Source organism: Parus major, chromosome 4, assembly GCF_001522545.3.
Source record: "Parus major isolate Abel chromosome 4, Parus_major1.1, whole genome shotgun sequence".
Classification (NCBI taxonomy): Eukaryota; Metazoa; Chordata; class Aves; order Passeriformes; family Paridae; genus Parus; species Parus major.
The window spans coordinates 37,673,546-37,696,558 of NC_031771.1; the positions used below are offsets into that span (position 1 = coordinate 37,673,546).

A 23,013-nucleotide genomic window follows, 5' to 3' on the forward strand; every position below is an offset into this window, starting at 1 on the left:
GCGGGCCCGGCGCTCGCAGCCGGACGGGGCGGCGGGCACGGACGGACCCGCGGGCACGAACGGACCCGCGCCTCCGGCCCCGACAGCCCCGCGCCAGCAAAGGGAAGCGATGCTGATGCTGGACTGCAATTCAGAGGTGAGCTTTGCCCCGGGCTGTCTGTGGTTTTGTCTTACCTGGAGCCCAGCTGCGGAAGTGAATGAGGTGCAGTTGGGCTGGAGCTGCTGCTGTTAATGTTGGGGCTGTCGATCGGTGTTTCTGGTTAAGAGATTAAAAGCCAAAAACGTCTTTCTTGCACTGCTTTTTTAAAAAAAATAATTTAAAAGGCAGTCTCAAGGGACGTGAAGGTCCAGTGATTTGGAAGGGGAATGTTTTTTGCTGTGGTGCAGTGTTCTGACACCTGCCTTGGCTTACACTGACAGTAACATTTCTTTTTTTTCTTTTGATATCTTGTTTCAGTCTGGTAGTTTCAGCAACCTATTTGAGACAGGAACCGGTGTGAATGCACCTGCAGATGCCTCTGGTCAGTCTCCAGCTCACTTAGCTGCTTGTGGTGGTGAAGCTTTTTTTCTACTTTGGCAGCTGCAAACAGGAGCAAATTTGAACCAACAGGTAAAAAAACACAAACATTTTATTCCTTCCACTTCTAATCTGGCATGTCAGTAAATCCATGTAATATTATTTACATGCTTTTTATCTAAGAGAGGGTTCTTTTTAATACTCATTTGTATTGCATGAGGTATCTGGATTTGCTTATTCTAGAGCAACTTCTAGCATGAATCAGAAATACTGTCTATATTGCATTAGTAACTTCACTTGCAATGTATAATTTCATTTTCACACTTACAGAGCTGCATGCAGATGTCTAAACAACTTAATTTTTTTACACAACTGAGTATTTATTTTTCCTCTAAAGGTTTGTCCCTACTTCAGTAAATGTAAGGATTCTTACTTGATCGAGTTGCTTGTCTATTTCCTTATACCTCTGAGCTGGTAGCAAGCTCAGATTGCTGTGATTGCTGGTCACAGCAATCCCTGAATGGTGCTAAGAGATGCTGATAATCTGCGTAGAGGGTATTCTTTTTAAGTTCTTTATCTTTTAGAAGGCAAAGGTTAAACAATGAGTTCTGCAGGGGACAGCACTTCTACTTTGTGGTGATGAATACATTAGACATTTAATGATAGTTACCAAGTACACTTTACTAGCTATATTCCTGTAACCTCTCTTTCAGCTCACAACAGACTGGTATACATAAACAGTCATTTTGGAGAACAAGACAGCTTTATCCTACTCCTCTTCTTGCAAATGACTGTTATATATAAACTGTGTTTTTAGGATTGCCTTGGAGAAGCCCCGATACATAAAGCAGCAAAAGTTGGAAGTTTGGAATGTCTTGCTCTCCTTGTTGCTGGCGATGCTAAAATTGAGTAAGTTGAGCGACATTTAGTGACTTCAGTAAGAGTGTGAAAGGATGTGCATTTTACAGAGTGCATTTAACTTGCTCGGAACACGTGTGCTAAGGCTGCAAATATAGCATGCCTATAGCCACAGGAGTATTAAAAACTGACATAAACACCAAAGGAGCACAGACCAATGCTGACACGTTGTTTAGCTATATACCTCTGTGGTTACTGCTGAGAGAATATTCCTGATCATAATCTTACCCTCGTCTTGCCTTTCTGATATGCTAAGACAGTAATAGCCTGATGACAAATTTATTTTAAAATAATTATTCCTTTCTGTATTTAATACCAGCCCCCTTGGCAAATCTTCTTGGTATTGATTCTCAATACTTATTTTTATACACCTGCATAAATTACCACTTAGTCAGTGCTTGCTCATTATTCCAGTTTAATTGGTTATTGTTAATTCTCTATTTCAGCTTGTGCAACAACAGTGGACAAACAGCAGCAGACCTTGCAGTGGATTATGGCTTTCTGGAATGTGCCAAGTTCCTCAGGACAATTCAGCACACTCAGACAATGAAACTGAGAGGACAGTCTGGATACTTGCTAAGTGACAGACATGGCTTGTGGAGAGAGGATCCAACTGCACAGAAACAAGAAAGTGAAACCAGCAGATGCATAAACAGGAAGAGGAGAAGATCAGATGGTATGTAATAGTGTTGGTTTAATACAATTCAGAATGTTTTAAAAATGTTATTAGCATCTATGTAAAACAAATGTGTGTTAGACACAGACCAGTTAGATTTAGAAGCCTCCTAGTACGGATGAACTTGCATAGGTACTTAAGGTTAGGGTCTTCTTGGAAATGGACATGTGGAATGCCACTTAAGAGGCTACTTTGATACAAAAAAATAAAAATCATAGGTACTCTTCATGATGTACTGATGACACAGCTTCAGACTTATTTTGTTTGTTTCTATGACAGATCTTGTCTCCTAGCTGCCAGAAAAAACAGTAATCCCAACATGAAATATGGGGAATCCAAAGTCTGAAGAACCATGACTGGATGAAACACTGAGCAGTCAGATGTGTGTGCTGGGACATTGTCTCCTTCTGAGAAGGAGGAAAGCTTGTTTATTGTTACTTCTTACAGAAGAATGCTGTGAGGTTTTTTCCCCCCTGGAATACTTGTATTCGTTCAGCTATAAATAAATGATGATGGAAAAATGAATTCTCTTGCTTTCTTTTCTGTGTAAATATGAGAGCAAAATTAATAAAATGCAGTAAATATAGCCATTTTTTTTCCCACTCCTAAAGTGCATCATCAAGAATACCAGCAACAAACAAGGCCTTTGAACAGATTCATAATGGACACGGCAACTGGCTAAGTGGAACCCTAAAGGCAGAGGACAGTATATCTTTTTGTCATGAAAATATTCCATAAAACAAAAGGATTTGGCATTTAATCTATAAAGATTCTAATAGAAGGGAAAATACTATATAAGCCTAAAATTGTGCTACGAAAAATTACAGAGTGTTTGTTGCCTAGTAAATGCATTTGTAAGGATACAGTTCAAAGCAGGTAACTCTTATTTCTAGAGGTTTCATTAAAAAAAATAGTTTCTCAATTTAAGTCATTCAACCAATATTTCTATTTCAACTGGGTTTTGATTGACTTAAAGCATTATTTTGATAAATAACAGGACAGTTTTATCTAGATTAGCTACTATTCCATTTCAGCGCGTTCAGCGTAAGAGTGAATTTAAATAGCTTTTGGTCGTTGAGGTAGGCACAGATTATAATAGGCATCCTTGTTCCAGAACTCCGGGCCCTTCCATCCACACCAGCCCTGTCCAAAGAAAAGCAAGACAGCTTTTAAATCTACTTCAAATTCTGTTTTTTCCTGTCTACTATAATTGAGTCTATTCTAATTTTACTAATTATACTAATCAAAGATGTATGAATTATTTTCAAATGTCTATAGAATGCAATGGCAATTTTCAGAAAGCTCTCTACATACCTGGAAACACATTAATGGAAAACATGCTACAAAGACTCTCTCCCCTCTCTCCCCCTTCTTCCCTCCCCAGCTTAGTTTTTAGAAAGTATCATCTTCCCATCCCACCTCCCTTCTGCTGCTCCTGAGAGGCTCTGAAAGTCCGTCATTCTCACAGTTTCCCTTTCTTACCCTGAATCCTTGCCTTCTTTGGTAACAGTTGATATTTCAGCCCCAAACAGAGCTCCTAATACCAGAAATTGTGCTATTCAACCTGATTCAGCAGAAGCAAATAGTCTAACAAAAGCTTTTAAGTTTGCAGAGTACCACATTATTGGAGGTGTTCTTAAAGAAAAGAGCCTCACTTTTGATGAGGAAAGTGGGTTCTGCATTTATTTTATCCTTCTGGACCACTGAACCGTTCTTTACAGCTAGTAGCTGTAACAGTCTTTGGTCATATAGATTCTTTGGAAATCGTTTCTTCCTGATCATTTCAAGATTTGATCATTATAGGCCAGCAAAATGTTTCTTAAACAGCTCTTTTTTTGTTTGTTGTTGGTTTTTTTGTTGTCTTTTTTTGTTTGTTTGTTTTTCTGTTTATTTGGGTTTTTTGTTGGGCCTACACAAGGATACCAAAGATTAGAAATAAAAGTTACTATTTGCAACTTAATATGAAAAACAGAAAAGACACTGATTAGCTAGCACTTAAAGGATTATTAGCTGCTTTTAGAGTTTACATTTCTGACGCTATATTTACTGGTTTGTAATGGGATGCGTCATCCCTTTTAGTGGCTTTAGAAGTGGAAATTACATTACACACCCTTAAGCTGTTTGGAGTTTTTCCACATTTTCAAAACAATTCAGTACCTACCCTCTGAACATTGTTCAAGGCCTGATCTGAGAATGGTTAGTGTTGGATTTTACACTATCATCAGAAATCACTTTTACAATTTAAAATAAATTATCTTCTCTGCTTCATTTAGAGCATCATATAGCCTGAACAAATTTTTCTGTTTTATTCAAAATAGAAAATACATTTATCATATATACTCCTGGATAAAGGGGAGATGAGTGAATTCATATAAAATAAAGAACATTGCTTTATAGTATAATAATTTGATGTACTTGCTGATCTTATACATCTCCAAAGACACTACGTTTCAGAAACTGACAATACTTAGTGTGTTGTAGCATGCAGGTTAACTGGGGTCAGTGCTTCTTCCATAAAGAATGGAGAAGCCATTCGACAAAATGGAAAATTTGCATTTGGCTGGACATTATTTTTTAAACTCCAAAATACATGAATATACATAAATGTGTGAGTATATATGTGCATCAAGCCTCACCTTTTCCAAAATAACATGCAGATCTTCTCCTCCAGTGTAATGTGGGTCTAGAATTAAGTATTTTATGTGCCCTGTAGTCTCATTCCAAGCCACTCCTAATATTGTGTGAGCCAAAACACCTCCACCTAAAATAGGAGAAACACATATAGCTGATTTTTTTTTCATTTGGATTGACTTAATGTGCAAGGGTTAAATAAAAGTATATCAACACCTTTAATTAACAGATTAGCTTGTATCAAGATGATTCTGAAAGTGTCTGACATAAGCTTCTTCACATTATTAAACAATGTATCTTTATTACATCTAAGAAAGGTTAGTTGTAGTAACTAAAATAAGTAGAAATGCATTTTCCAAATTTGTTCCAAGTCAGCAAGGCAGACTGAATCCTACACTTCCATCAGATGAAGTCAAGAATATTTCAAACATCTCTTCTGCACTTTAAAGAAACCTAACTGTAGGAAAGAAATCTGCAAAATTTCCTGGTTGTAAAAGGACTAAAATTAGAAGAGAAATCAGAATTCCTGGAAGAAGTTTATCTGCTGTTTTCTATTAAGTTACGTCAATGAATATTAGGGGCAGAATAGTAAATTCTGATTTCCCTTTCCCCAGCCTGCAAACAGGAAAAAGGGATATTTTGATGAGATGGGCACAGGTTAGCTCTTGAATGTTTCTTTCAGATAACATGCAATACTTTACGTCCCCACAGTACTGTAGTAATAACTCCACAAAGCACGTAGGGATTGCAAAATCGCTGGAAGAATACAAGCAAAAATAATCCCCAAACCCCACCCTCAAAAAGCCCAACTCCAATGGTAACAAAAATCAAACAACCTACAAGGGAGCTTTATAGGGAAAGGTAAGTTACAGACTAAAATATTTTTCAATAGAGGATTGTACATTCTTGAAATTCAGACAAAGAGGCTGCTGAAAGGCCAAGAATATTTAATAGAATCATAGAATGGTTTGGGTTGTAAGGGATTTTAAGTATCACCTAGTTCCAACCCCCCCTGCAATGGGCAGGTCACCTCCCACTTGACCAGGTGCTTAAAGCTCCATCCAACCTGGCCTTAAACACTGGGCCACCCCCCTGGCCTTGGGCCATCCACAGCTTCTCTGGACAGCCTGTTTCTTCTGTCTCACCACCTTCACAGGGAAACATTTCTTCCTAATATCTAATCTAAACCATCACCATATCGAAGTCTGGACTTCTGGCACCTCTATTTTGAGAAGGTTACACTGTTATGGAATGACAAATACAGACTGCAAAATTGCTTATATTAATGTTATTAAAGTTGAAAATAGTAATATCAATATTACTCATTTCCTAAAACACAGCATGGAAAAAAATAGTTTAATTAATGTCACAGTATTTTTACAAATGGCACTTCTTATCATACCAGTACTTCAGATTATTAAAACTAGTCTTAAAGCAAATTTGGATAATACCCTTCTCTTCCAAGCCAGATAAACAATACTCTTCTCTGAGAGGAAGTTTTGGGGAACTCTATGAACTTCTGCTTCTGTAGAGAATGGTAGTCAGTCAGGTCAAGTTCTGCCTTAATAGCAATATTTAAAAACACCCTTTAGACTGACTTTTGTTACCACATTTAATTAATACTGAGCTTGAAAGAAATAATGAATAAAAAGATACCAACTAGACTAAACTGTATCATTTTTGAGGCTACCTTGGGAAAACTGTAATTTTTAATTTGTCTACAGTTTTGATCAACTCTTGTGCAGTAAATTAAATGGGTTCTAATTGAAATGAAATTCAGCACAGGGAGGCCATGCACTTTCATTACCATTCGTCACCACTCAAGCACTTACCAATCATAATTGGAGTTCCCTCAGTCTTGAAATGATTAGCAAGCTCTCTTCCCTGCAATGCTAGTTCAGAACCCTGGCTAGGTAAGAAAAACAACAGATTTGTCATTTTGTCTAGGTTTACTTCTCAAATTATCCATTAAACTCATTCACTGCATAGATAACCAATTAGAAGGTCTCTTGGATTATTCCTGTGTAAACTTCCTGAGAAAATCTGAAAAACACTTTCTAACACAAGGTCTATCTGCTAGGCAAGGAAATCAATGCAGACATTTTTAATGTCTTGTATTTATATTTCTTTATATAGTGACTAATATTTTTAAAGCCCCAGTGAGAGTCTGTGTGCCTGCTTCCCAAGTAGAGAGAATTGATTAAATGCAGACAGAATACAAAACTGGGAAATGGTGCATTTATTATAATGGATCCAGTACTGGTGTTGCTGGTGCAGCTGTGAACTCTTATTTCCATAAAGAATTAGAGACGCTAGCTGGAAATAAGCCCAAGACAAAAATGCTATCCACTGCCAGTGACCAGCTGAAAAAGCTGTATGATTGTTTCCTCTTCCTGGCATGGTAGTGACATTGGTTTTTCATAACACTGAGATAAACTGGTGCTCCCCTGTAGCAGCACTACAAGCAATTCTATCCAGTTCAGAAAAGAATGTATTCTATATTCTCATATGCAGGAATAAAAATCTTCTTACTGGCAGGGCTCGTCAGAGATGCTATAAATAATAGGTGGATCATCTCCAAGTACAAGCTCTGGTACAAAAAAAAAGATTAAAATATTAAAGACCTGAACTGTTTTCCTAACATCCCCATGGAAGGATCCCCATCACCATGCTCTTGTAGAATAGCTATAGTTTGAATTTACTCTAAATAAACATAACACATGAGAAGTATTTTGATTGTATTTTCATACAGACTCTTAGTGTATGTTCTTAATTTCACAATTGTATTTATTTAATGTTCAGGGTTTTATTAATCAGCTAATAGTACTGGCTTAGTGCTGCCTAAACGATAAAAAATATGGTAATTTTTCTTCTGATAAATGCTAAAGACTATTCTTTTTGTCCCAAATATCTTCCTAGGGTCCTTCAATGTGTATGAGAGCATCAGATTGTCAGAATGGAAACTAATTCCTTGCTTTATATGTCACACAAATGCAGAAAGGGGAACATTATTTTCCAGACTTCTGAACAATTTGCCTCAATCCTAAACTCACAAGTTAGGTCTGTAGCCACAGTAATTATTTGTCAGTGTACATTCAGTTCTCTGTGGACATCAGACTGTGTGCCTGTATCAAAAATTGTGGTGCAAAGGATGAATTCCATATTAGTTTGCATACCATGAAGGAATTTACAGATTAAGCACACCCAATGGGAGGCACATTTCTTGTGGAAGCATTAGACCATAGCTTTATGAAACGGGGCAGTTTGCATATTATTAAGCAATTTATAGCAACTGGAAACAGGAACCCCAAGCTCCCAAGAAATTAACACTACCTTCATCTATAAGTACTTAGCACAACTAAAGGTAAGAATAGAGGGTTAATGAGCAAAGAACCCTTGAACGATTTATTATCTCTTTAATTATACCTCTTCTCCCATGTACTGTAATCATGATTTGCATTTTAAGGCATTCAGCCTTTTTAGCAATTACCAAGCTACTAAGCAGATAGTGATTCTTACCTGACAAATAATATTTTAGATGTTATTCCAAAAAGCTGATTCAGAACAAGCTGTACCTCAATCGAACCAATCCACTGCCGTGACCCAACAAATGCTGCAGGCTTGTCTCCAGCATCAACCAGTGCCTTTGCAACACCACAATGAGGAAGAAACACAAATATCAACAACATATAGCAGGGAATTCCACCCTTTTTGTGAACAAAGTTGGTTTATATATATGAGCATGTGTTTTGAACCTAGCTAGTCAAAAGCAGACCAATGAATGTTGAATTCATTCACTGCAGTTCTGTTTTGGAAATGTTCCTTTGAGCAGTAATGCAGAACTGTGTCCATGAGCAGAGACAACAATCCCAGGTCCACAGGCAGACTTGAGGCTGGGAGGGCGACCACTGAGCTCTTTAATAATGGAGTGCATCATCTGTACACTGAAGAAGCCACTTCACAGACTGAAAGGCTTGGATTTCTATTCAAAGCACTCTGGAAAGGATGCATAAAATAGTGCTCTGAGGAAGAGGCTACTGATTTGTGTCAAAGATTATGGTTTATTTTAAACTCTTCCTCATTCTGAGGCTTATATGTTACATTCAGCACTTGAGAGGGGCCTTTTCTGCTCAGGACACAAAGCCCAAAGGTCTTCTGCAGGCTACTACCCTCTTTTAGACACCTACAAATACTACAGGAGTGCACAGATTTCAATGGCATTCAGATGTGGATTGAGAACTGTTCAGGAAATGTGGTTTTACCTTTAGTATTCACATCCCTGCCACATATGATAAATGTTTTTTCACTGAATGAATTAAACTTTACAAAAATGTTCAGTAAATAAATATAACATGAAGAATTATATTTAGAAGACTGAAGGTAACTGCAGTATTCCTTGATAGGCATACTCAAGAATGGGTATTAGCTACAAGTCTACAATTTTACTTCAGTGCTGTTAACAGAAATTAACATATTCAGGTATGCATTTCAATTCAAAACAGAAAAAGAAGTGAAAGAGAGTTCAAAAATCAGGAAAAGTGCACTACTGTAAAAGGCAAAGTTGCAGAAGTTGTCAGTAAATTCCTGTATAGCATCTGGGAACTAATCCAGCTGTCACTGAATATGACAGCCAGTTTTAAAACTGAGTTTATCATGACACATTGGGTTCTTTGTTCTTTTCATTTCACAAAAACACTGAAAATGTCATATCGCAGCTTCTAATAGAACATTAATCCAAGGAAACATTTAAAAGATTATTTTAATGTATCTTATTTGAACAGATAATGTCACTCAAAGCAGATAAACAATTCAGAACCACCAGCCCAATTTAAGGGACAAAAGATATCTTCTAAAATATATGAATTTGATATTTTAAAATAATCTACATAAACATTTTTAGACAAATATGCATAAAATAATCTCCTTAAATGTTCTGTACCTGTTGAATTTCCTTGTGTGTTGGTATAGGTCTATCCACGTAGCCTTGGTGCTTGAACCAAGAGCAGATTGTCTGCAGAGACCGATAGGCACAGCCCCAGCCACTGTCATCCATGCGGTCCTGCATATAGTGGTGGTAACTGTATACACCTTGCACTAAATAAACCTGCACAGGAGGGCAGAACACAGAGCCATCTGATCACACTTGCATCAGTTTTCAGAGAAGTCATATGACCTGTCACTACCACTGTAAAGTTTTCAGTTGGGGACTGCAAATCTTTGGAAGATTGAAAGGGTTATTATTCACACATGATTACTGCACTTGGTTTTGTCTCCTAAATTTCTCTGTTCATAGTTTTAGTTTCTTGTCCTGGTTCTGAGGAACTTTTTCGAATACATGCTAAAAATATGGACATTATTTTCACAAGAAAATCCAATTTCTTTGGCACAAATACAGCAAATTAAAGCAATGCCATTTTGTGCAGAGAAGCCCTTTTGCTTGAAAGGTCAAGCCAATTATTTCACTTTCTCATCTACACATCGACTATCTAAATTACTTCTTTCAATAAAAAAAAAAATCTCAAAATGAAAAGATACTTTCTGCAAAATGTTGCAATTTAAACTTACCATACCAGACTCCATGCCAGGTGAACTAAGATGTAAATGTGGATTTCTGAGATACCCATCTTTATATGGTTCATCTGGAAAATGATAAGCATTTGCTCTCTTGAAATATGGTCTGTCACAAGGCAGATTGTATAACCCATGCAATTCCTACATGCGAGTTCAAATAGAAGTAAGAAACACAATTCAAATTTTGGATTAAAAGAAAGACCACATTGTAAGCAGCAATAAAGATATAATTTTAACAGCACAGTTTAGCAAATTATTAAAACAGGCTTAATTAAACATTCAGCAGGTATGTTCACTATTAGACCTCATCTCTCCAGGGAAGCTCATGCAGGCTTACCTTCCATCTCAAAGGGCCCACTACTTTATGCAGTCCTGTTACATAACACCTGCTGCTGGGGCCCCACTAAAAATACCATGAGTAACAGGTTTGTTATGAAAGCATGATAAAATACACCATCATAGAAAAGGATTACAGCTTTATCTACACAGTAATGTAGATACACCAAATTATAATCTTAACTGATACTGAAGCATACAAATAACATGTACTGAGACAAAGTAAAGATATTGGGCTTATGGTTCAAGCAGATTCAGTTTATTTTAAAATCTCTAAAGCTCTGTTTGACACACAGCAGCCACATTTAAAGAGATATATTGTCTTATTTCCCAGAGCTTAAGAGTGGACGGCATGAGGAGATCATCTAGGATAATGTATGTAGCACAGGTAATACATTTTAGGCAGATGACCCAGCACTGAACCCAGCTGCAGGAGCTGCAGTAACACTCCCATCAGTGGGTAAGCATGAACAGCAGACAGAGAGCAGGAAACACAGGCAGTGCCACCAGTGCCTGAGGCCTCTGCAAACACAAAGCTAGACTGGGTTTTATACACCCAGTAATGCTTCACACAGAAAAAATCCCCACAGCTTCTATGCCTCTAAGCTGCAGAATATTCTTTCCCTGCTCTCAGTACATGAAACTGTGTGACCTACACTGGTATCAGTCTCAATCTGAAAGGACTGTCACATCTTGGCATTCTTTTACCTTACCCATATTATTCTTTCTAGATGTGCCAACCCAAAGGCAAAAACAAGCTAAAAACTAGCTAAACCTGGTCAGCTGTGAGCTACAAAAAGCAGCCCCCTCCAAACAGACAAAAACCCCACAACACCATAAAACCCCAAGAAAGAAACCAAAACTAAGAAACCAATACTACCCCTTTCAGGACATTTCTTAAAACCTGAATGCAGTAACACATCAAAAGTAAGCTGATGTTCTACCACAGAAGAACAAAAAAAAAGGAGAAATTCAAAGAATACTGTACTGGAAGTATAATTTAGAGAAAATATTTATCAACCAAATTTTATGTACTTCTAAAGTTTCTGTTGTTGTCTTACAAAAATTATATCTGGCACATTCTATAAAATAACTTCTAATACATCAAGCTTCTTCATTCAGTATACTGCTTTGGTTATAATAAAAATAAATCTAAACAACAGCAGTATCTGCTGTTGACATTGACTAAATGGAAAGCCTTACCACTGCTTCAATTGCAGTAATTAAAAATAAAAAATTAGATTTTGTTACAGTTTGTTAGCTTTACCTTTCTGTAACTTTCCAGCTGATCATCTGAAATACCCGTAGGATATGAGACTGTTATGAGGTGATTTTTTCCTGGTAACATGAAATGAAATTGTTCTGGTACCACAATTGATGTTCCTTTCACATATTTCATGATACATCTTTCCATGTCAGTTAATTGCCCATGAATTGCTTTCACTAGGAGATTCTGTACCCTGTGAAGTACAAGGGAGAATATTTCAAGTGATTGTGAATCATTTTTTCTCACAGCTGTGAGTTATACAATACCTAAATGCATGTCTGACCTGGTCAGATGACTGCACTACTTCAATGCTTCTGCTCCCACAGGGAAAGGCAGAGCCCAACTGTGCCTTACTCAAAGCTGGTCCACACACAGAAACGAGTCCCTAGTGATTCAGTCCTCCCAAATGTGGCTACCCTGCTCTCTTATCATAAATACAATCAGTATGAGCATTTGCCAAAATAAAAATTAAATGGTTTTGTTTTGCATTTTATGCACTCCATTTAGCATCATTCAGAGTCAAATCCTATGGAAAAAAAAGCAAGGAAAAAATACACAGGCAGAGTCAAATGTTTGCCATCTGTACCAACCCTGCTGCAGCCCCAAATGTGGAGCTGAGATTACAAAGACTCATCAAATACATCCCAGCTCTCACTTTTATACACCTCACATATAAACATTTCTAGAATGTTTTCCTGATTTTCTCAATTCCTTGCTAAGCAATGGTTATGAGTTATCCAATCTGTCAGACATTGATAAACTGAATTTTTTATAGACAGCAAAAGGATCATGTCTCAAGATTATTAACAGCTGTCTACATGAGCTTTTATTATTTACACAGTTAAAATTACACCACAAAAAATACTATATACTTTTCATTAAACTGATGAATGATATAGTTTGACTTCATTATTTCAAGAAAAAGCAGAAATTACGCTGAAAAATTCTACGTCCAGGATAACACTTACTTTCCCCATGGTTCTTCTGGAGAAACAGATACAACAACATCAACTGGTAATGTCATATTTATGTAGTGGTGTTCCTTCTTTTCCCTTTCAATGACTGGAGCCAAAGCAGCTAATGAAGAAGTCATTTCCAACATGAGGTCTACATTGATTATCTGCTGCTGCTGAGTATAAAGACACCAATATTACATCTCCAACTACACATGAATCAAGAAGGCAAAAGTAAAGTTGCAGATATTTGGTATCAAACTCAGTAACTAAATACTTGGGTTAAAAAAATCCGGTAATATTAAAGACAAACTTTTACGTGCTGATCTACCATAGATGGATTTCTGCATTCATGTTGAGTCTCAATGACTTCAAAAGCCTTCTTTAAAGTCATGCCAATGCTTATTTGTGTACAGAAAGGCCTAGGGAGGGCAAGTACAAAAATGTTTAAATGATAATTTGTCTTATATGTTGGAAACATACCGTATCCTGTAACTTTTTATCCTTTTTTTTGCCAAGCTTTCGTTTGGTCTCATCATCTTGATCAAATCTGAATTATCAACAGAAGGAGAAATTTCTATAATATGAAATTAATCTGTTAACCTTCCCTGCCTCTCCCCCCGCCCGCCCCATTTTTAAATATACTTACTGTATAAATCGTGTTAACTCCTTACATGCAGACTCATCAGTCAGCTCTGGAACTGTAGTCATACCATTGTTAGGCCACACATAGACTGAACTGTGGCAAATTCTGAACACAAGAACCTCTGAGGATAGTTTGTTTTCTAGATCACTGAAAACATATCCTAATGCCTTTTTTGTTGATGCCTCTGAAACACAGTAATGATATAATTAGCCTAGAAAATTCCCTCACCATTTTTTTATAGCTGTTGGGCATACATTTAATAAAATTGTTTTGACTTGGAATAAAAATGCAAGTGTTGTTAGGATCAGAGAAATGACTGGGTAAACAAAACTGAGTTAAGATTTCAATTAGCAGGTCTGTCTGACACATTCACACTCACCTCCCTGAACGAGAGTGTACTGTTTCTCTAAGATGCTGTAAAACTTCCAGGAGAATAATCTACTCTGCTGTCACTTACCACATCTAATAAGTCTTAACCAAGCCCACAGCTGCAAACAAACTTTTATGTACAAATTTTTATGTATATTTAGACTTCTGAAAAAATCCTGAAAATATTCAATCTAAGTCACTCACATGTTTCTGACCTCATATCATTGTTCAGAAATACAAACCAAAACCGGACTAAATCTTTGGAAAAGCAGGGCCTACATTCTAGCTGAGGACCAAATTTGGCCAACATAAACCTGTACGCCACAGTCAGGTTTGCCTGAATCTTTATTACTGGTACATACCGTTGTCTTTCAGAGCTTGTAAGGTGCTTTACCCACATCTTACAACCTGAACCAATAATGGATATGACACTACTGGATATGATAGAGTAACTTTGGCACATTAGCCACATTTTTTTCCTTACTGTGAAGGTTAAAAACCATTACTTTGAATACAGTAAGTTAAAAAAGCCTAACAAGCTATCGAAGACTACGCTGTATCTCTCTGATGCATGAATTAAATTTGGTCACTATTAGATAACTTTTGTACTAGAAATCTGTAAAAAATAGATTACTAGAAAAGCCAAAGGAAAATTGCTCCAAAACAAAAAACTCACTGCCCTTCAAAAGGAGCAGTGTGCCATATTTACCCAGTAACAGGTGTGAATACCATGCACTTGGACAATCCAAACACCACTCTGCTTCACTGTGGTTAAAATTCACTACACTGTAGACAAAGTCAAATAACCCAACTAAGAATGCAACTCACAAAATTCTGCTTTGGATTAGGCAAACCTATTCAACACTTCTGCTCCACGTCATGAACTCAAATAAGCCCAAGTTCCTTATGAAGGTTCACTAAATGGAATTCAGTGTTTCTGCTAGACACATCCTTTTAAAATGCAGAATGACCAAGAGCTGAGCTCAAAACAGGCTTCTTCCCCCATCCTACCCTATCACAGCCCAATGGCCACTGATCAGGTGGGCCACCCTGAGCAGGTCTTCTGAGGAGAACGTCACTTTACTGTAACAATGGGGGACTACAGGAGCCCCTTAATGCCTTATGGACTAGTCCCTTGCTATCACAGGGAATTGCAGTAGTCAGTCTTGCCTAAATTCAGTAGAGTGACTTGTTAGCTTGCTCCCCTTCTCTATTTCTCTGGACAGATTGGACCACAGTTTCAAAATTGCATTATTAATACAGTCCCATTATAATAAAATCCATTGCCTTAAAGCTATTATTTGCTTAGAATTTTAGGGTCAACTTCAGCTTCAAGCTGAAAAATGATCCCAATAACATATCCATAAGTAAGAAGTATAAGCAAATTAAAAATGTCAATGTAAAGTTTATTTCAAATTAAATCAAAAAACACAGGGTGGAAAAAAGTGTCAGAAAATTTATGGAGATAAAGAATAATCTTTACAGGTTTGTGTATAAGCACTTAACACCTTGTAAAATGTGAAGAAAATAAATATAACAAACAGTCTCTTAATAAAAGTTCATATAAGTATTAAGAAATCTATTAGTATTATAAACACACCATCAGTAGTTGCAAGCTGAAATGCAAGATCCAAACCTCCTCTTATTCTGAAGAGTATATCCATAGCTTCTAGAATTACCTAAGGAGGAAAAAAGCAATGAAAATGAATAACCATTTCAACATGTCTTCTCTCAAGCCACAACTGACTGCTGTTATACCACAGTATGTAAGCACAACAGCAATTACTGCAGCTGCTCAGGTTACAGAAGGCCAGTGAATAAACATGGAAGTGCGTGGTGCAGCAGTGCACAGTTGCTGCAACCAGCGCCTCAGTTACACCTAGGAACACATTTCCTACCTCGACAAATAAAGCCATAATTCTATACTTCTACCATATAGAAATACTTTAGGAAAAATGTCATTGTTTCTCATTGGTTCAATCCAAATGTTTCCCATAATAAACAGTCACACACACACACACACACACACACACACACATATATATATATATATATATATATATTCTTCCAGGTCAAGTAAAGCAAGGACAGAACTGAGCAGAAAGATAATTAGGCACATCTGCAAGTATGCATTCATGAGTTAGGAAACCACAGTTTCAGGGAAATGAGAAAAAACAAAGTGGGGATGATGTGACATGCACAACCTCTAGAATTAAGGCTGAGTTTCATATTTGACAGGAGAGCTGCTTATGCCACCATAAAGACCAGCCAGCTGTTTCTTCCCACTTCCAAAGTCCCTGCTCTGTGTCCTCAGCTGCTCACTGCAGACATTTTACCAGAGAGCTCATGCAGATGGAAAAACACCCTTCTATTTAGAGACGGTTTTATCAGATAGATCAATCCCCAATCAAGTTCAATGTACTAGACAAAAAGGACTGTGGCAGTACAGAGAGGAACAAAAGGTGACAGATGAGTGTGGGTATTGTTCAGTGTAACAGTCCACAGAAAGAATGCTTAACAGCTTTAACTGCTCCAAAAAAACCACCAAGCACCAGTAAAAATAATTATACTATTGGAAAGATTTATTACACAACTGTTTGCTTACACATGCAATGGCATTGTTACTCATGAAATAAAAACCTCAAAACATAGGACTAATTTTCTTTCCATTAAAAGCATTCTAAAGAGAAATACGCAAAATATGCATGACTGTTAAAATATAATCATCTACTACAGTTTATCTGCTGGTGACAGATTATCATATTTCTGGAGATGAACACATGTTTCCAGTGATTCTGGAGTGCCACGAAACAGTTTGGTTCCTGAAGCATAATCCTGAAGTATTTTAGATAACACAGTTATCTTCATTAATAAGGTCTTGGAGTATGGGACCCACAAAAGCTCCAGCCAGAATACAAAAAAATGTTTGCCTGGGTTGATGTAAAATATGTTTTTTATTTGAATTATTACTATGCGAGAAGAATGCTCATGAATAAGAACAGCTCTGCAAAAGGAGCTCTGATAGTGGCTCATCATGGACATTATAGAATCAATCACAGCATGGGTGAAGCTGGAAAGGACCACAGTGGGTCACAGAATCACAGAACCTTCTGAGTTGGAAGGGAACCACAAGGACAACGAGTGCAACACTTAAGTGAATGGCCCATAATGGGGATCAAACCACAACCATGGTGTTAGGGTGATATGGTCCAACCTCCTTGCTCAAGCAGGGCCATCCTAGAACATATTGCACAGGATTGTGTCCAGACAGTTCCTGAATATCTCCACTGAGGGAGACCACAGTCTCTCCGACAATCTGTTCCAGTGCTGTCACTGCACAGTAAAGAAGCTCTTTCTCGTGTTCAGGTGAAACTTCCTGAGCATCAGGTCCTGCCCGTTACCTCTTGTCCTATCGCTTGGCACCACCGAGAAGAGCCTCGCACCATTATGATGACCTCTTCCAACAAATCCCTGACTAAAGCCCGGCAAGCTGAGTCCCCCAAGGGCGATGGAGAATGGCAGGGGGTATAGCAAGGCATCAGTGCGGGCGGCACCACCGCCGCCCGTGTGACACAACCTGGACCCTTCAGAAAGGGGATCGCGGGTCCTCAGCACCTCCCCCCGCGGTAGCCCTGCGGCTGGAGGCCCAAACGCCACGGCCGAGTGCGCATCCGGCAGCGAGGACACCGGCCCGGCCCGCCCGGCCCCGCCGCTAGCTCTGCCCGAGCGGGGGCGCTCCCCTCCGCGCTGAGAAAGGACACCCATCCACCCACCGGCCTACCTACCTAGTCTTCCACCCATCCATCCATCCATGCATCCATCCCCCGGGGACGGGGAGAGGGGGGCCGGCCAGGGGAGGGGCGGACTCACCACGTCCGTCAGCGCCGCGGCGGGGGCCGGGCCCGGCCGCATCCTGGCGGCGCACGCGCGCTGTGCCGGCCCGTGCGGGAGCGCCCCGTGGTGCCGGCGGGCCCCGCCTCCCCCGCGCCCGGGGCCGAGGCTTCCCCTTCGGCCGGGAAGGGGCGGCCGCGTTGCCGCGAAGTTACCCCGAAACCACCCCGCAGTCACCCGCCTTCCCTGCCGTGCTGCCGTGCCTGCCGGCATCCGGCACTCTGCGGGGAGTGCGTGCGGCTGAGCGTTCTCTCCTTGGGCTGCCATGGCTGCGCTCAGCGCAGTGTGTCTGGGATCAGCGCCCTGCTGCCAAACGGTGCTGTTATTTCCTCTGCATTTCTGCAAATCCATGGGGAGACGCTCCAGAGTCCCCCTGGCCCGGCTGCTGCCTCGCGTTACTGTTCCTTCCAGGCCAGGCTTGGCCACATCCAGGTCCCAAAGTCGTCCCCATTAATCCCTTGAAAAACGCTCTGTGCGTTAAGATGTAGAATTTAACTCCAGGTCTGTTTATTTCCGATAAATTATTTCTGTCCTCCTCACAAGTAATGGTAACTAGCTTCAAACAGCGAACCCTGAAACCGGTTTCCAAGGGTCAGTTTTCCATTAGCTCGGGTTGTTTCTTTCTTGTCGCCTGCCCTTCAGTTCCTTACTCGATGTCGAGATCTCCCAACAGCCGAAGAACAGCATTGAGCCTGATGAAGTGATGGTGCATTTCACACAGTGTGAACCAACACGTCCCAAAACCCCTCCCCCAAAACAACCAAAAACTTGAGCTCTTTAAAACTTAGGCATACTGTCTGTTCCACGTGCTAAGCACAAGTAAAATACAGCATATTGGTTTTTATAATAAAATGTATAAAATCTCATTAGATGTATTTCCAGTGCTGTGCTGCTGCAGCTTTTCTATTCATTAGGCAGACAGGGCTAATGTGTGATACTCATCTTTCAGAGCTTTCTGTTGGAAGTTGTGGTGGTTTCACACCAGGCAGCAGGCAAGTCTCACACAGCCACTCACTCAGTACCCCACCAGCAGGACTGTGGAAAGAATCAGAAGGGTAAAAGCCAGAAAACTCATGGGTTGTGTTATAGATACATATTGTATTATTGGCTTTTCACAAATATTAAAATGAATGTTATATATATATATATATATATATATAAGGTTAGAAAACTTTGCTGTATTAATATAGTTCCTTCTATTTCTGTTATTGATGAAACTTAGAAATAGTGGTATAATACATATATATGTTAGGCTGTGGCATAGTATTAAAATAAAAAAACTGCTTTGGTTCATGTAGCCTAGAGACTGAAAAGATCAGAAACGCCCCTGCGTTCTTAGATTATTTCATCCTGATCAAGACAGCTGTGATCAGTGCTCCAAGGGAAGAATTTATTGAACCTCTGTTATCAAGAAGTGTGAGACTGAATGGAGCCAAGAAGATTGATCTATTGGGGAGGGGGTGAGTTAAAGCTCAACAAAGGAACATCTAAAATTTAAGAGGAATGATTGAATCATGTGTAAGAATGTATGAATATGTACTAGGGTTCTGTTTTTAAGTGACAATCCTTTGTTAGTAAGGTGTGCTCTCTTGGCTGAATGCTGAGGCACCAGGCTGTATTTGTACATTTTGCTTTATTTCTATCTCCTAACTGTCCTTCTATTAAACTTTTAAAATTTTATATAAAAAAATGTGAACCTCGTTTTTCACAGGCTGAGATAGAGACAGTTCAATAAGGAAAGCAAAAGCCACACACAGGCAAGGCAGAACAAGGAATGAATTCCCTGCTTCCCATGGGCCGACAGGTGTTCAGCCATCCCCAGGAGCACAGGACCCATCACAGTAACAGTGACTTGGGAGGACAAAGCCATCGCTCCAAACCACTTTACATCCTGAGCATGATGTCACATGGTCTGGAATATCCCTTTGGTCAGTTGGGTTTTTTGGGTTTTTTTTGGTTGTGTTTTGGTTGTTTTTGGTTTTTTGAGATATGTGGCAGTATCCCACAAAGGTTCTACCACTCAGGATTTGACCTTCATTTTTTATTTGGAGATCTTAAGCAAGAATGCAATTGTGACCAAACAGTTCCAGTTGAAAGCACAGTAATACTTTTATGTTCTCAGAAGAATGGGACCACATTATCCTAGATGCTATATAAAACCCCTATTGTTCCTTTTCTTGTAAAAGTTCATAAATATAAGAAAACTTGTAAATTTTCTTGCACTGGTTTTATTTATCCTCTATATGTTCACCATATGTAGTGAAAAATGTCAGCCAGAGAACAGTTTTGGTATAAGGTAAGGAAAAAATTAGAAGAAATAATTAAACTACCTGCAGTTGAGGCCAATTCAGAGTCAAAGCTAAGCATTCAGTGCAGAAAATGAAAACAGAGAAAAGAAGGGATAGTTTCCACTGGGAAGAAAAAAAGGAAAGAAAAAAAAAGGAAAAGGATGAAATTGATGGGAATAAATATCTCTGCAGGGCTTAGAGGGCATAAGAAATAAAGCCTGGAGCTTGTATGACGAATATATAAGAACGCACTTCATTAGCTGATTAGTGTCTGAGATGCGAACCTTAAGGAGTTTTGGATTTTGGAGAAGATAGGGTTTTAATTGGGATTTGACATTGCTGGAACTAACTAGAATGGAGTAGGCTGTGCTGAGATCAATTAAAATAAATGGATGGGCCTTGCTAAAACTAAAGGCAGAGAAGCCTTGTTAAGTTTAGAAGTTAATTGTTAACTATGCCAGATGTGAATGTTTACTCAGCTGGGCTTGGGAAGAGAAACAGGGAATCTGATAAGGAACTTCAAAATTGTACATTGGAAACTCATTGAAGACAGGAAACAAGGAGCCCAGCCAAGGGCCCATTTGTCACTTTGCATTGAAAAGGTAGAAAGTTCAGAATGAAGAAGAGATGTATCCCTTCCTCCCTTCCATGATCCCTACTCATAAAAAGACTACCAACCCATTTCAAAGGACAAACTCTGCATGTTTAATTGCTTTTTTTTCTAATTAGCATAAGAAGCAGAGAGTGGGTGGTAACTGGGTTATGAAGATGTATTTGTATTTAATACTTCTGTAAGTAAAAATCCTGTACTCACCTGTACTCAGTGCTGTGGGCATTAAGGGGTGACCCTGCATACCAGCTCAATACTGTTATTAAACATAAACTCTATGACTTTAAATGGTTAGAGAGTCTTTGTCCGTCTCAGTTGGATATAGATACTAGATCATATCCATACTTTGGTAAATCATGTCATTGTTTCTTAAAATCTAAATGGATAATATTGCATTCCACAGAGCATTTCATCTTGATCCTTTTTTTTTTTTTTTTATGATGCTAAATTTATGCCATTCCCTTTAGACTAAACTTTAATTTCACTTTTAAATGGGTTTATGATGCATAAATATCTATTCAGTGACTCCAGATAACTAATACAATAACTAGTACAATAACATCTGTTAATCTGCCAGTTTTCAGATCTTCAATTTGGGGCTCTGTCATCAGTCATTTAGTACTGTGCTCTGCTAATCACAATTTTCCTTTTATTATGTTCTTTACCTTTGATTTATTTGACTGACATTGATTCATCTGAGGAAGATGATGAGAGCAAGGAAAATGTAACTATTCAAAAAGAGAAAGCAAAAATGCTTACACACTTATTACTGTGTTGGGTGGTTGGCCTCATAGATGAAACATCTGAGAACTTTCAGAAGGGAAATCTATTCAGAAAAGTTAGCTGCCAGAAAGTCAGGCTTGTCAGGCTGACAGTACTGGTGATTCCATGGCTCCCATGGGGAGCTCCAGGCTCCCTATCCTTCACACTATAAATGGTTTTCCCAGACATTTAGGTTACATGTATTTCGTAAGCTACTGCACCTTTTCCCTCTCTGCTATATAAATTATTAGGGGAAAAATTGCTTTATTTTTGATTAAACTGCTTACATCTGTACTTAGAAATGTAGCTGCAGCAGACTGGAGTTTAGCTGTACTTGGAGATTACAAAAAACTAATCAGATCCCACAGTGTTTTTAACCAAAATTTTCCACTCTTGCAGTATTGGTGGACATAATGTTTCAAGAAAAACCAGTGCTGGATTCAATCGTCTATGTTAGAAAGCTTATTGACAATAATGTCCAAGCTCTTTTGTCTGTAACAATCCCTACACCAGTACTGGGCTTGGAGTTTACCACTATAAACTGCAAGTGACATAGGAATTTTCTTATTTTTTGCCACATCACAGCTCATTTTAGTGTTTTCACTTTTTCTGCCACATTTTTAAGATCCTTTCCTCAAAATCCAGACTTATGAAAGAACATTTAAAACTAAGAATTCCTCAGAATAATGACTAACATTTTCCTTAACATTTCCATTGGAAATCTGAGGAATATTTGGGGGTTTTAGGGGTTTTATATATACATACATACATACATACACACACACACATATATATATACATATACATATATATATATATATACAAAAATATGATTGTGTCTGCTATTCAATATTATTACATGCTTCTGCTTCAAAAATATTTTCATTAACTCAGTTATATTGTAAATTGGCACTTGGAGAAGGTCTTTTTTTCAGCCAGCTGATATGAAAGGAGGCATTTGATCCTTACTCAAGGCATTCTGCTGACCCATGTGTAATTAAAGTATAATTAAAAAAATCTAAGGACGTCATAAATAATAAAGAACGACTGATTTTTCATTATCCTCCTGGACCAAAAAGCAGAGTTGTTACAAGCATAATAACAACTTTAAATGTGATAAAGTATGCTTCTCTGAGTTCTTGTTTTGTATATGCTATCAAAAGTGATTAGCACAGTTATTTATTACTGTCTAAAATAATGAATAAGTGAAGAAATGAATTATTAAAAAAGGGGGAATAACTTGGCTTTCAAAATTTATTCCTACTCTCATCTGAAATTCAAATGATAAGGCTATATTGGTCACAGAGACCTTTAAAATCATGCGATACAGATGGCACAGAAAAAATATTTTATTTTATTCTTTCCTGACTTGATAAATGTAAAAAGACCAGGAATGTTTCTGTTCAAAAATGTTCTCCCCCTCTGTTTATGGCATAAAATTGGCTCCCTCTGCTGGCAGACTTAACATTCGTTAATTTAAGTCTGAAGCTTTTGGACGATGGCACTCAAAATGACCTCCGAACTACAACCAAGGCAATGCTAAAAGAGATTTGTTGTACATACTGCATATATATATAG

General features: G+C 38.4%; 2 protein-coding genes across 6 annotated transcripts in view; one reads left to right on the plus strand and one right to left on the minus strand.

Annotated features, from left to right (window-relative positions):
* The window catches only part of ANKRD37 (ankyrin repeat domain 37), a 3,282-nt gene extending 646 nt beyond the window's left edge, over positions 1–2,636 (plus strand). The window contains exons 1-5 of one of the 2 annotated variants that reach the window (XM_015624426.3): positions 7–136; positions 458–610; positions 1,335–1,426; positions 1,882–2,111; positions 2,391–2,636. In XM_015624426.3, coding sequence (XP_015479912.1) covers positions 110–136; positions 458–610; positions 1,335–1,426; positions 1,882–2,111; positions 2,391–2,404 — 516 coding nt within the window. In that variant the 5' untranslated portion in view covers positions 7–109 and the 3' untranslated portion in view covers positions 2,405–2,636. Of the gene's footprint in view, positions 1–6; positions 137–457; positions 611–1,334; positions 1,427–1,881; positions 2,112–2,390 lie in introns of those variants that run through there. The other variant, XM_015624427.3, reaches the window with a different exon arrangement.
* UFSP2 (UFM1 specific peptidase 2) lies at positions 2,110–17,831 on the minus strand. Of its 4 annotated transcripts, none has more exons than XM_015624423.3 (12): positions 17,755–17,831; positions 15,485–15,563; positions 13,519–13,699; positions 13,353–13,419; positions 12,885–13,042; positions 11,917–12,109; positions 10,308–10,454; positions 9,682–9,846; positions 8,262–8,386; positions 6,575–6,651; positions 4,748–4,872; positions 2,110–3,254 (listed from the first exon to the last, which is right to left on the minus strand). In XM_015624423.3, exons 1-12 carry the CDS (start codon positions 17,794–17,796, stop codon positions 3,168–3,170), a joined length of 1,446 nt encoding a protein of 481 aa, XP_015479909.1. In that variant the 5' UTR covers positions 17,797–17,831; the 3' UTR covers positions 2,110–3,167. The 4 variants fall into 4 exon arrangements, with proteins under 4 accessions (XP_015479909.1, XP_015479908.1, XP_015479911.1 ...); XM_015624422.3 differs by having other exon boundaries at positions 12,885–13,045; XM_015624425.3 differs by having other exon boundaries at positions 17,670–17,796.
* Positions 17,832–23,013: the final 5,182 nt, after the last annotated feature.